The sequence below is a fragment of the Haliaeetus albicilla genome, chromosome 7 (assembly GCF_947461875.1).
Source record: "Haliaeetus albicilla chromosome 7, bHalAlb1.1, whole genome shotgun sequence".
Taxonomy (NCBI): Eukaryota; Metazoa; Chordata; class Aves; order Accipitriformes; family Accipitridae; genus Haliaeetus; species Haliaeetus albicilla.
The window spans coordinates 23,012,017-23,024,473 of NC_091489.1; the positions used below are offsets into that span (position 1 = coordinate 23,012,017).

At 37.7% G+C, this 12,457-nt stretch overlaps 1 protein-coding gene across 15 annotated transcripts in view; it reads right to left on the reverse strand.

The window, feature by feature from the left end:
* Positions 1–12,457, reverse strand: part of EYA4 (EYA transcriptional coactivator and phosphatase 4) — a 159,812-nt gene that overhangs the window by 131,869 nt on the left and 15,486 nt on the right. For 14 of the 15 annotated variants that reach the window (XM_069787293.1, XM_069787284.1, XM_069787282.1 and 11 more), the window contains exon 2: positions 8,490–8,591. In XM_069787293.1, coding sequence (XP_069643394.1) covers positions 8,490–8,522 — 33 coding nt within the window. In that variant the 5' untranslated portion in view covers positions 8,523–8,591. Of the gene's footprint in view, positions 1–8,489; positions 8,592–12,457 lie in introns of those variants that run through there. The other variant, XM_069787291.1, reaches the window with a different exon arrangement.

Consider the following 12,457-nt stretch of genomic DNA (forward strand, 5'->3'; position numbering starts at 1 on the left):
TGGTGTCAGCAAAAGAACACACTTGGGTCAGCCAGCAAGTCCTACCGCATTTGAGACTCAGGCTTATCCAAAGGCACCTGTGCAAACCACTAGACTTATTTTTCCTCCTTTTTATTTTCTCTTTTTTTTTTTTTGCTTTAGGCAATGCACCTGGAAAATGGGAAAACCTCTTCACTCCACTGAAACACAAAAACTTTACTATAGGTGGCCTCGGTTTTCCAGGGTAAGTAAATTTTCTGTAAAAAAGCCTTCAATTTCAGGTACAGGTTCTTAAATACTACAGAACTATAGATCTTTTCAGAGTATTTCTCAGCCCTGTTGTCAGCTGACAAATGACAAACACTCAGCTTATTAGTGGCTCTGTTGAACAACATTCTGGTCTGGTTTTGCCTTAAATATAATGAAAACAGTGTCAGGATGCAGTTAACATCTATAGACAAAGAAAGAGAGAGCTATGATAAACTCGTTCTGTTGCCACATTTAAGAAAAGGCTTGTTCAGTCAGCTCTGGTCTTGGCTGAAATAAACTTAGTTTCTCACCTAGAAGTTGCCTTTATAAAAGTAACACTCCGACACAAAACTCTGGTCTCTCAGCTGCAATGCTGCTTTGTATTTGGGTCAGTGGGCTTCTTGCACTAAAGCACGATCACTGCTGAAGTACAAGTGCTGGCACACTGCAAAGCATGCTACAGCAACAATGTTCTCATCTGTCATCAGGTGTTGCTTTCCAGAGCGTGGAGGATGAACCAATCTTAAAACAAACTATTTTATTAATTAATAAATAATAAAATAAGCAACACAAGGTTTGCATCATTTCTTCAATGGGATCCCCAGAGACAAGTTCTGCCTTAAGTTATATTATGCAAAACTATTCCCATTCACTGTAGCCATAACATTTCAACACTTCGAACTTTTCTTCCTTTTCAGTTGCTAGAGATTTAACCTAATATGAAAGAGGGCAAGGATGTGACTGTGGTTTAATGAGTCTGCATGTGCTCAATATATTTAAGACATCCTTTATAAAATATAAAATGAGATTCTTCATCTAGTGTCATTTTATTACTTAAAAATGTAACACTTCTCCCTGTCATTCTTCTGTTTTTTAATATGAGTTGACTTGCAAGTCAACCACTCAGCTACTGAGGTAGAGCTCAAAAAAAAGTTACTAGAGGGAGGAGAAACCATGACTGTTCTATAATGCTGAACAAATATTAGCCATAGCCACAAATCATTCAGAAGTCTTTGCTAATAAAATATTTTGAAATTATTGCTTTTATTTTGTACTGTATTTCCAAGTCTTTTCCAGAAAATTATTTAAGCACGTGCCTAACTTAAAGCACATGAGAAGTCCCATTGATTTCAGTGGGCTTAATCACATCCCTTAAGTCCCACACATTCTTCAGCACACTGCTGCATCTGGAATTTTTACAGTAATCAAATGAGAATAAACCAAATATATGTTCGGTGTAATCCATACTTTTCACGTGAAAAAGTAGACATAGTAATTTAATAGACATGAAAGCACTTGGCTTTTAGCCTTACAACATGAAAAGGCTAGGGAAGATTGATTCACTGTCATATTGTCAAATATTTGTGTGCATTACAAAACTCTGATCCCTTTTTACTGAAGAAGAAAGTATTTCTGGACATGTTAACATCATCTGGACACTGTCAAAATCAGAAGCCTAAGCTGATGTACAATCACTGTCCTAAGGTAATTATTATATTTTCATTTTGCATTCACAAATAGGACTGACATGGACATCCATGGAAATTTTGTGAGTAATTCTAAGTTAAAATATGGTATTAAAATCAATTAAAAATATAGCATTTATAAATTCAGCATTTTAAATGCTTGAACAAATATCATATCTTACAAGCAAAATCCATCTGCAGAGCTTGAAATGTGTCTGTCAGATTCTGATGATTTAATATAAAGAAGCACCATTTATAGGGAGAGGCAATACTTTTACTAGATTGGCTCATATGTTCCAAATCTTATGTATACATGCATGTATACAAACCTTTTCTTAAGTGAATAAACCCTTGTTGAAGCTCCAAAGAAGGTCTAAGTTGGCCCAGTTTTCAGGCCTTGAAAAGAAGTTTTTGTACTTGCAAGTTTTTTCCATTTTTTCACTAGTGGTATTATCTGCCATAATGTAATAAAGGTCACCTTTGATATCCCTATAGCATCAGATCTATATCACTATTAATACAGAATTCCATGCTCCAGGAACCCTAGAGCACTCTGTGCAGAAGACGTTATCTACCTTGAGGGAAGTTCACATAGTTTATCGAAGTAGCAATTTTCCCAAGTAGTTTTATCCCTAAAATTCCAGTCTGGGGCCTCTCTGGAGCAAGGAATACCAGTCACAACAAACTATAAAGTAGCTATGTGTCAGTCCTTGTCCGTGCTCCAAGGACAGTATGTGAGAACAGAACATATTTCTTTTATTGGTTTCCCTTGTTATTAAATACAGCCCATATAATGCCTTTCCATTTAAACCTCTGATACTGACTTAGTATCCATCTGTATCCATCTGATCCATCTTATCTCCATCTTCCAGGAGACAGGTAGAGAGCTGAACCAGAGGAGATGTGACAATGCTGATGAGGAACATTTCCATTTGTTTGCCAACACCTCTTCTCAGCCCATCTTGCAAGGTTACAAGCCATGGACGTTATTCTGTCGCACTCTCTTGGATATTTTTTGAAGAGATAGATTGTCTATTTAGCTTTTAAAGAAAAGTGCTTTCAAATCATAATTCTAATTAACTCAGAAAGAAATGCACATTTCTGTTACATGTGTGTCAACTGTGAACATTTGTATCTTTGACCAATGCCAAACTGTATTTCTCCAATGATATGCACTTCATACGAAACACAAATCAGTTCAGTTTATTCCACGTGTCAAAATGCATTATCTGCTTCTGAGTGTTGTCTCATTTGGTCTGTCCCATTTGGTAAATGGGAAAAATAAAACACATACAAAACCACTAATGCAGTTTGGAAAAAGCACCTTCAAATTTAGCACTGGTGAATTACGGTACAGAAATGACAGAATGCTGAAGTGGTAGATGGCAAAGCAATAAGAAAAACAGTCAGAGGTTGTTATGCCCTATGTAAAGGTCTTGCAGCAGGGAGGGAACACCAGTGATGTTTCTACCTCAATTTCCTATTAGATTACAGAGAAGGAATTATGGTATTACACTTTATTCTTGATCCAGTGTAATTCAAAGTGGGTGATAATTTTGGACCATCTACAGCAAGCCATCTCTCTGTGCCAGTTACTGTGTCTATAGAAAAGGGGTAATAAAATGCCTAAGCAACTCTCAAAAATGCTCTGAAATACACCTTGGAAAAGACACGCTGGTTTTCATTTACTTCAGCTGACTTCAAGTTACAGCATTTTTCTTCAATGATTGCTTTTAGTTAAAAGCAAATAATGACTCGTTAAGGCAACTATTTTTTGCTTGCTAAACCTGTAATTTCTTCAGAAGGTACTCGCTTACTGATATTTAACATAGTTCATTGCTTTCATAACAGTGAAATAGTTGTGCATACTGCTAGCATTTCATGACTAGAAGCTAGACTAGATAACTTCCAGAGGTCTCTTTCAAGCAACATTGCTAATTTGACAAGATGAATTGCCTGTAATATTCCAAGTCCTACAAATATTGATATCACAGAGGTAAGAACCACAACGTGCTATGCTGCGATACAGAACAGTCTTCTAAAGTATGACTGACATTTAAAACTCAGTAGAAGAGTTTAAACTCTTTTTCATTTCATTGAAATGAACTTCAGCCCAAGTTCCCAGGGCGCGAGCAGGCTGCCCACCCCAGAGGGGGGAAGACTAAATGCTGCAGGCACAGGGCTCGTGCGGCAGAGAAATAGATACAGCCAAAAACTGATCTGCAAGGGGATCACATCTGACACCTTCACAGGATAAAACAAAACAAAAACGGGGAAACAACACTGTCCAAAAAGGTTGCCAGGGATTGTCCAGCTGCAAGTAGGGCATAAACGCAAGTAACAGATATGATTGTCTGTATAATCTGATGAAAAACGAATAACTTACCCGGGGCACAATGGGGACGATTGTCCAAATGTCAGAAAAATGAAAACCTGTTCATTCAAGTTTAGCCTCACATCTGCTAGCGTCCTGTCCTACAGCACCGCAACCTATTGTTTAATTCTAGGTCAAAATGAAGTAATCTAAATATGCACGCTGTTATATAAAAGGGCCAGGGGATGAAATTACACCAGTTTCTAATAAGGCCCTTTGAAACCCTAAACTAGCAAGTTAGTGGCCAAATTATTTTTCTTCTACTAAGACAGACTGAACAGCAAATAATGACTAGAAGGTACAGAATGTAAAACTGTAGTTCTCAAAATCCTATGTGTGTCTGCTATACCAAGGCACAACAGAGGACTATTGAGGTGCGAAACATTTATCATTTTATTAACCATCTCCAAGACCAATCTTGAAAACCTTTTGTCTCTCAACTGCTAGATTCTTTATAAATACAAGATCTGTAAAGTTTCCTTCTCTCCCATTTCAAAACTAAATAGAAGAATTTTTACCATGCATCTTTTGAAAAAAAGGATTTCTAGTTAGAAAAATGAAAACTAGCATATTTATTTTGAAGGATAGCAATAAGAATAACATAAAATCTAATGTGTTTTATTATATCTTCTACATTTTTTTTATTTAGTGCACATAAACTCTATGGAAATCACAGTTATTAAAACTACATTTTTACCTAGCCACATCTGTCCATGTAAAGCCAATTTATGTGGCTTTAAGTATTCTTTTACTTGATAAGTAGCAGCCTGCACATGGTGACAGACATCACACCAGAACATTAAAAGGACCGTTCGGTTATTTTATTCTTCTGTGAAATAAATGTCTTACTATTTTCTTCCTTTTCTTTGAGAATACTATAAACTGAACCTTTCTATCAATGAACAGAAAGTTTCCTTCCTATGCATGGATGTGTGAGCATATTCTGCATCTGAACTGGAAAGAAAAAGAAAGTCGTGAGCTCTTTAGGACACACACCCGCCCCAGCAGTACAGTACCATGATAAGCCCCAGCCCGCTCCATGCCAGATGCAGGAACCTGCTGGATCTCAGCTGCACCTGAGGGATCCCAGCTCTCTCTCCTCTGTGTCAGGTAGTAACTTACATCATTTTCCTGGCGATCTTCAAAATATAGCTATTTACTTATGGAGTTGTGTGTAAAGACAGGAAAACCAAAGTACAATAAACTCTACTCTGATTCTGACTCTTTTCATCGCTGTATGATCTAGGTTAAGACTCGATTCCCCCACTTCTGCCACATGGGACTGAGAGTGAGAAGGCAAAGGAAAGGGAGCACAACAGATTTCTCAGTACAGAGCCTCTACAGTATGACAAGTAGGCAAGGAGACTGACTTCTGGTCAGTCAGTGCATAAGGATTTAAAATGTAGCAGGGGCAAGTAATTTACTAGAAATAAAAATAGGAAAAATAAATAAATTACTAACATAATGCAATAAATGGTGTATATATTACATCTAATCAAGCTGGCATCTCAGAAAACACAGCAGCTGCTCAATTCAGTCAAATGCAATTCTTTAGAGGCTCAGAGAACAGGGGTGCACTTAGATTTCTGAAGCAGCATGTGGTCATGCAGTCACTGCTCTGAGACAAAGTGGAAGAGTTTATTTCTTATATGGCAACAGGGACGCTGTGGAATTGCTCATAGCTATGATCATATGAGTTTCACCTGACTGTGATACAGTTTAAGGATAGGAATCACAGAACCAATTCTTTCTTATTAGTGTCTTTTAAAAGAATAGAAGACAGAGTAAACAACAAAAACGTGAGTTAGAACCATAATAGTGATCTCAGAATTATGGAGGAGACTGTCAGAATAAGAGCCACACTACAGTCCATCATATTCAGGAGGATGACCTACTTGCAGAAATTAGCATAATTTCTTTTCTTTAAAATAAAACTTGAAAATTAACCTTGTTCACTGTCCCAAGTAACTGTGCCTGGCCTCCTTGCCCAAGGCTCTTAACAGACTGCCCAGGGAAATGAATTCAATAAAGGAATCTCTCCGTTCAGAAAACTCAACTGTCCATCAAACATACCATCCAACAGCAAGCACCTTCTAACCCATCTCAGTTGCAGAGACAGGCAGTCTTTCAAGTCACCAAGGGCTAGAATATTCGGTATTCGGGGCGAGGTGCCAGCACAAGTTTGAGCACAGGTCTTGCATTCATGCTTATTCACACAATCTAATACTCTCACAGCAGTGGCTAGATCCTTAGGCTCCTTGAATTTCCATGATCTAAATCCCAAGCACCCAGCTCCCAGAGAGGAATCCTGAAGCCAGAATGAAGCACCTAGGCTCCCTGAACATGTCAAGAACCAGAAATCCCGCATGACGAGCAGAAACTGCCTAGAGCTAACCAGTACAAAACACATTAACCACACAAAACACCAGGACAGTACAAGCAGAAGGGCCGTAGGATATACATCTGATACCTCCCTAGAGCTTAAATCACCAAAGCTCTGGCTACAGAACGCCTCCTTCTACCTGGGATGTCTAGCCCACAGTCCTGCCCTGCAGCTTTTAAAGAACTAAGCCAGAAGCACTGTTTTCTTTTATAAACTTGGCTGTGGGAGAAGTTTAACCATGATATAATAGTGAAAAGGCTTCTGAAGTGGGGAAAGGAAGGTTCAGTATCTGCTGGAGGCAGACGGGCCTCACACAATTCCTTTTCCCAGGACAGTGCCCAACACCTTGGTGAGGTCTTGGTCTGGGTGCACACCTGGATGAAGGGAGTAATGAAAGGGGACTCTTCGCACCCATTACGTTGAAATTCTGCCACTGTTCAGCAAAGATTAAGAAGAATAAACGCTTGTCTTGAATCACAGTTTTCTGTGACACTAACAGTAGCGTAAGGACAGCAAATCCTATCTCCATATGCAACATGGCACAGATTTAACCTCAGTTTGTAATCTGCAAGACTGTTCTCACATATTAGCATAAAGCTATGTAGTAACTATGAAAAATACTACAGAAATTAGACTACAATAAGCTAGTAAAATGGCTACTAGAGTATGCATTTACCAGGCATCCAGTGGTGCAAAAACATTTTAACTACTATGAAAACACATTTTTGCACTAAGCTAACCTGGCTCATCTACTTCCTATTAATAACTGTACTATGTATACTGCACAGAATAATTGTTTCACAGACTATGAGAGAAGAACTTCTGCTTAATCTTTTATGACCTTTATAAGACTTTATTAAATTATGAAGCCATGTAGCTTGTACATGCTCTAAAGTTTTGGTTGGGGACAGTTTAAATACATAAATACGTGCAGCTGTCCCAACTACTGCCACCATGGTGACTTAAGACACTGTTAAGACTTTCCAGTTCTTTATATTTCAAATCAGCAGTAAAACTCCAGCCCAAGACAAAGTCTCAGATAGGAGCTATCCAGTCAGAAGCAAAGTACTGCTTATTAAAGACAATTAATGTCATTTTAAAAAAAAACATGCAACTCTTCTCAGTTCCTTGCACTTGTGTTACCTATAAAAGTTTCTGCTATAAAAAAATATATTAAAACTAGTTTATTACATGGATAACCTCTTTCAGCTTGTCAGAAATAGAAATATGAAATCCCTTTATTGATCTTTAGTACACTGAGCCCAAGCTGAGACTTGTGGGGATCATGGTACTCGCAAAACCTGCCAGTACTGTGATCACTAGAAATTGATGTTAAAAACAAAGCCAATACTTTGGATGGCAAACCCAGCCAACTTTAAATTTGATCGGAGCATGCTGCCTCCTCAGAACTGCAGCCTGGTGATAAGGAAGTCTGAAGACCACATCCTTAAAGGAAGGAAACATTAGAAAGGGAAAAAGGAGAAGAAATGTCCACCCCATTTTTCCCAACTATTTCATCAATGACAAGGGGAATCTCTCTCTGACATGGGACAGGGAGATATGCTGCCATTTCTCACCATCCCCTTGAAATCCAAGAGAGTCCTGAAACAATTCATGTACGTCAACTGCCACAGTCTGACCATGTGAAATTTCTTATTTGTGTTTTGGGTAACTCTTGCTTTGGCAAAACTGACAGACCACTATGGATATACATTTTGATACAATTATTTGAACAAGGCATACCACTGTGCAAGTTTTCAACATTTTGTTCTTCCAGTATACCTTAATAATATCTATCAGCCCTCCAACAATTCTAGTTCTGCAAAATCCTATGTAACTATGATATTTTACCTTTCAATGGGTAAAAAAGATTAAAACCACTCATTTCCTGTATGAACTAAGAAAAGGTTTGGATCTAGAAGCTCAGAAGCATTTCCCAGATCTTACTATAATTCTCAAATCCAAAGTAAGATCCCTTCAAAGACAACTTGAACAGAGTTCAATCTATTCCATTCAGTTTAGCAACATTTGTACTTACTGACTGTTCACTTAGATCCTGAGAGTCTTCCATGGAGGTTATTCACCTTTCTTTTCCCCCACAAGCAGAAATTATCTTCCCTTCAATTTACAGCTCAGTAGTCTAAATTAAAATGAAGAGAAAAAAATTAATGTTAGTTTGTGGTCCTCACTTCTAAGGCAGATCTGCAATAAACAACCACCCTGGGGCTGTGGTTTCACTAAAATCTGCAGCAAAGTTCCCACTGACTTCTATGAAGCCTAATTTCATACAAAATGTTTCAACACCTCCAGTATTACTTTGGGAAGCTATCTAAAATACACCAACAGAAACAGCAATACACTTAAGTAATAATTCTTCAACTCCTGCAAGAAAAAATAGTTATGAAAACAAACCAATAAAAAAGCTAAAATGTTTAATACTGGCAGCTGTTTAAGTAGACAACAAAGGATAACCCTTGGGAGAACATATTAGAAAGACAGTTATGGAATGTCGAACAAAACTGCTTAATACACATTTAATGATAACCTCTTACTCATTAAGTGTCTGGCAGAGAAAGGTTATTATGCAATTATCATCATGAAGTCCCCTCTCTAAGGTCCATTAAATTCCTTTACACGAAGTGGTTTATAACAAGCAGCTTCCTACAAAGTGCTAAATGAGAGACATTACCCTAATTACCTGCTATGGCTATGCCTTCTCTCATAAGGTGAATCACTTTCATCAAATATTGAGATCTTCAACAGGAAAATTGTATTTTCTAGAAGTTCTGCATATGAATGATTATGGTAACCTTAACTATAAAGCCACACAATTATATTACAATGTCCATTCTCAGAAAAGACCCACTTTGGAGTTATGCAAATTTGCATAATTTAGAACAAAACAAGTGCCAGCAATATTTCATATATGCAATAATCATAATACTATTAATCAAAGCTTGTGTTACATTTAAAAGAAAACAAAATATATAACAGTATGTAAACACATAAATTAAGGAACGCAAACAACCTGGATTTATTTATCAATATTACCTGGATTTGTTTATCAACAAGGCACCCCAAGAAACCATTACCTGGGAGTGTGCCAAATAGCATAAACATATTAGGGATTGTTTTGAATTCTGACCAGCAAGCACTTACACGTCATGCTACCTCCACCCTGCATAACTGTAACCATTACTCATCTGAGGTTAAACAATGTGTAGCTCTGTTGGCACCTGCAGAACATTTGAACAGGAGCTACAAGCCATTGCACCCACATACTCCCCCCCACCGCCCTATGCTGCCCTGTGAATACCTCCTCCCTTAGGCTGAAGTGCCACTTACTTGCCATACCTCCCTTTACTCCCCCAAAACGTAACTCCCAAAATTTCCTTGTGTTTTGCATTAGGTATTTCCTAGAACATATGCACACGCACATTTACAGCCCCAGCCTACTTTCTTTCCAGTCTCACCTTAATATCCCCCTTTTCCTGCCACCAGATTACACACTCCTGTTTTCCTCTCCTCTTCTCTAAGTTTCAAAAAGATTGGCATTTGCATTTCATTATTTTTTTGCCATGATGTTACATAAGGAAAAGACCAATTGCAAGCAAATCATATTGCATGTATTTCGCCTTATCAGAAAGCTGAAAATAATTCCTTTTTTTCAAAATGGCTTCAGTCTCCTCTCGATTTCAGAGGGATCCAAGACACTGACGTCTTCACCCATGATGCCTTCACTAAAACAGTAACCACCTCTCATTGCTTTTCGGTCAATGTGGAGCCCACATCCCTGTATTTGTAAAAATCTTCTGCAGTCTTTGTCCAATGGAGACAAAAGGGGAAGTGAAAGGCTTCTGTAAAATACCCACTGTAGGCAAATTTCAGAGAGGACCCTACCAAGAACAGTGGGTATTTTGAGAGAAAGCAGCTCTACATGGCACTTCCTGGGGCAGCCCCTGCCAAAGGAGGCAATTCGAAACATGAAGGCAAATTTTCATAACCAATCTTAAAATATTCCATGAATAACTTAAACACAAAATCTGCTTTAATTTAATTAAGAGTTTGAAGCGCATGCATGTTATTGCATTAGTATGATTGCCTGCAGAAAGAAACGGTCAAGCACTCAGTAGTAAAATACAAGATTCAGAACAAATTGTTTGACTAGTTTCTAAGTTTACTGACTGAAAGTCAGTACCTGGCTTGCATTCAAACATTAAATGCTCTATTCTGTCTGTCGGTCACTGAAGGTGACAGATCCCTCACTTTCCATGTGAAACTCAACTACAACTCAACTACGAAGCCATACCATAACAGATAGACCCATATTCGTGTTTCTTTCCATATCGATCACGATCTTAACCAAAGCACACTGAAATCAACAGATGGATGTCACATTTTTCCTTAAAAAATAAAATGTATCAATATTTTAAATACATCCTGAGCATGTAAGTCCAACAGGAGTTTTACTGTTAAGAACTGCCTATGACTCACCCACAATATGTGTGTTGTGTCCCAAAAATTCAGGTGGATGTATCCACTGGAACTCATCATTAAATAAGCCACTTGTATTAGTCACCTTCTAAAAAAGACTGACATTCACAAGTTTTTGAACTTACTTTAGTGAACTGAAGACAAAGACAAGCTTGTTTAATCTTTGCAGAAATAGACAATGTGTTAAATATATCCTTTGCACAAACTTGCTATATTAGTTTCTAAGGCTCTGTTGTTCATCTTCACACTGCCTCAAAATTTGAATACTGTTACTGGAAATGGAGCTTTTAAAAATAAAATTCAGAATTAATATTTTATCAGTATTCTACCTATCAACAGCTAAATCTTGCTACATTTTGAGCCCAGTTAAAGCGGCTGATTATAACCAACTGCTAACACAATGATTTTTATAATGGCAGTTATGCCAATTGCACTTAGACCAAATCCTTTAGGGTTTAGTTTTATAAATTTGTAAAAGAGGAGAAAAACCATTAGAGAAGTCAGTGATTTAAATAAGACCAACATTACTCCCTAATAAAGATATAAAATTAAAGGATAATAGTAACCTCGTGCTGTTTTATGAGGCAATAATCCAGTTACCAATTCAACCTTGTAGTTTATCCCATCAAGAGAACCAGATTAAAAACAGAGGGAGGGAGGGCACTCTTATCCCTATTATATTTCAAGTGTTTCTAACTGGGTTTAACTATTTTTAAAACTGTTGTTAAAAGTCTTAAACTCACAGACAAGCCAGAATGAAGAAAAATGCCTGCTTCTGCTCTTGATCTAGTCCTTGCAGATGTGGCTTTAAAACTGATGAAGTGTTTTATGCTCCCAGATAAAAATTTTACCTTTCTAAGAAATGTCTTAATTAGGAGGATTCCTGACTTTCCTCATCAACAAATGCATTTAAATCTAATTTTTTATTTATTTATTTTTATCTGGGGGAATAAAACACTTCATCAAATTTAAACTGCAACTTCCAGGACTCGACCATGAGGAGAAACATGTGTTTCCTCCCAGAGATACCCCCATAAGTTAAAAAAATAAAAAACTACTTGAGGATCTGCTGCATACTGCTTTGTAAATGACTGAAAATGTAAGACAGCAAGGACGTGATCTCTCCCCTCACAATGATTTCTTCAGAAAACTAGGATTGCAACAAATAAACAACTGATTGAGGTAGCTTCATTTTCTGTGGGATGTCTAATAATATCCTGTGCTGCAACTTTCACAGGCTCCAGACAGAATGTGAAGCTTGAGGATCCACAGATAAAAAACAGCCCTAAAGCACTTGGCGTTTCCCAAGATTATTTCAGAGGCTGCTTCAGGCCCTCCAGTCAGCCAGACGGAGAGATGGAGCTCCAAGAAGAATCCATCATCTGGAAGAGGAGTTTGGCCAACAGACAAAAATTTTCCTCCCTTTCACTTCAACCCAAAAACTTAGGAAGAAAGTCCTCTCTTGGTCCACTAGGAGTTGGTCTTCTTAAATGAAATTATGGGGGGGCGGTC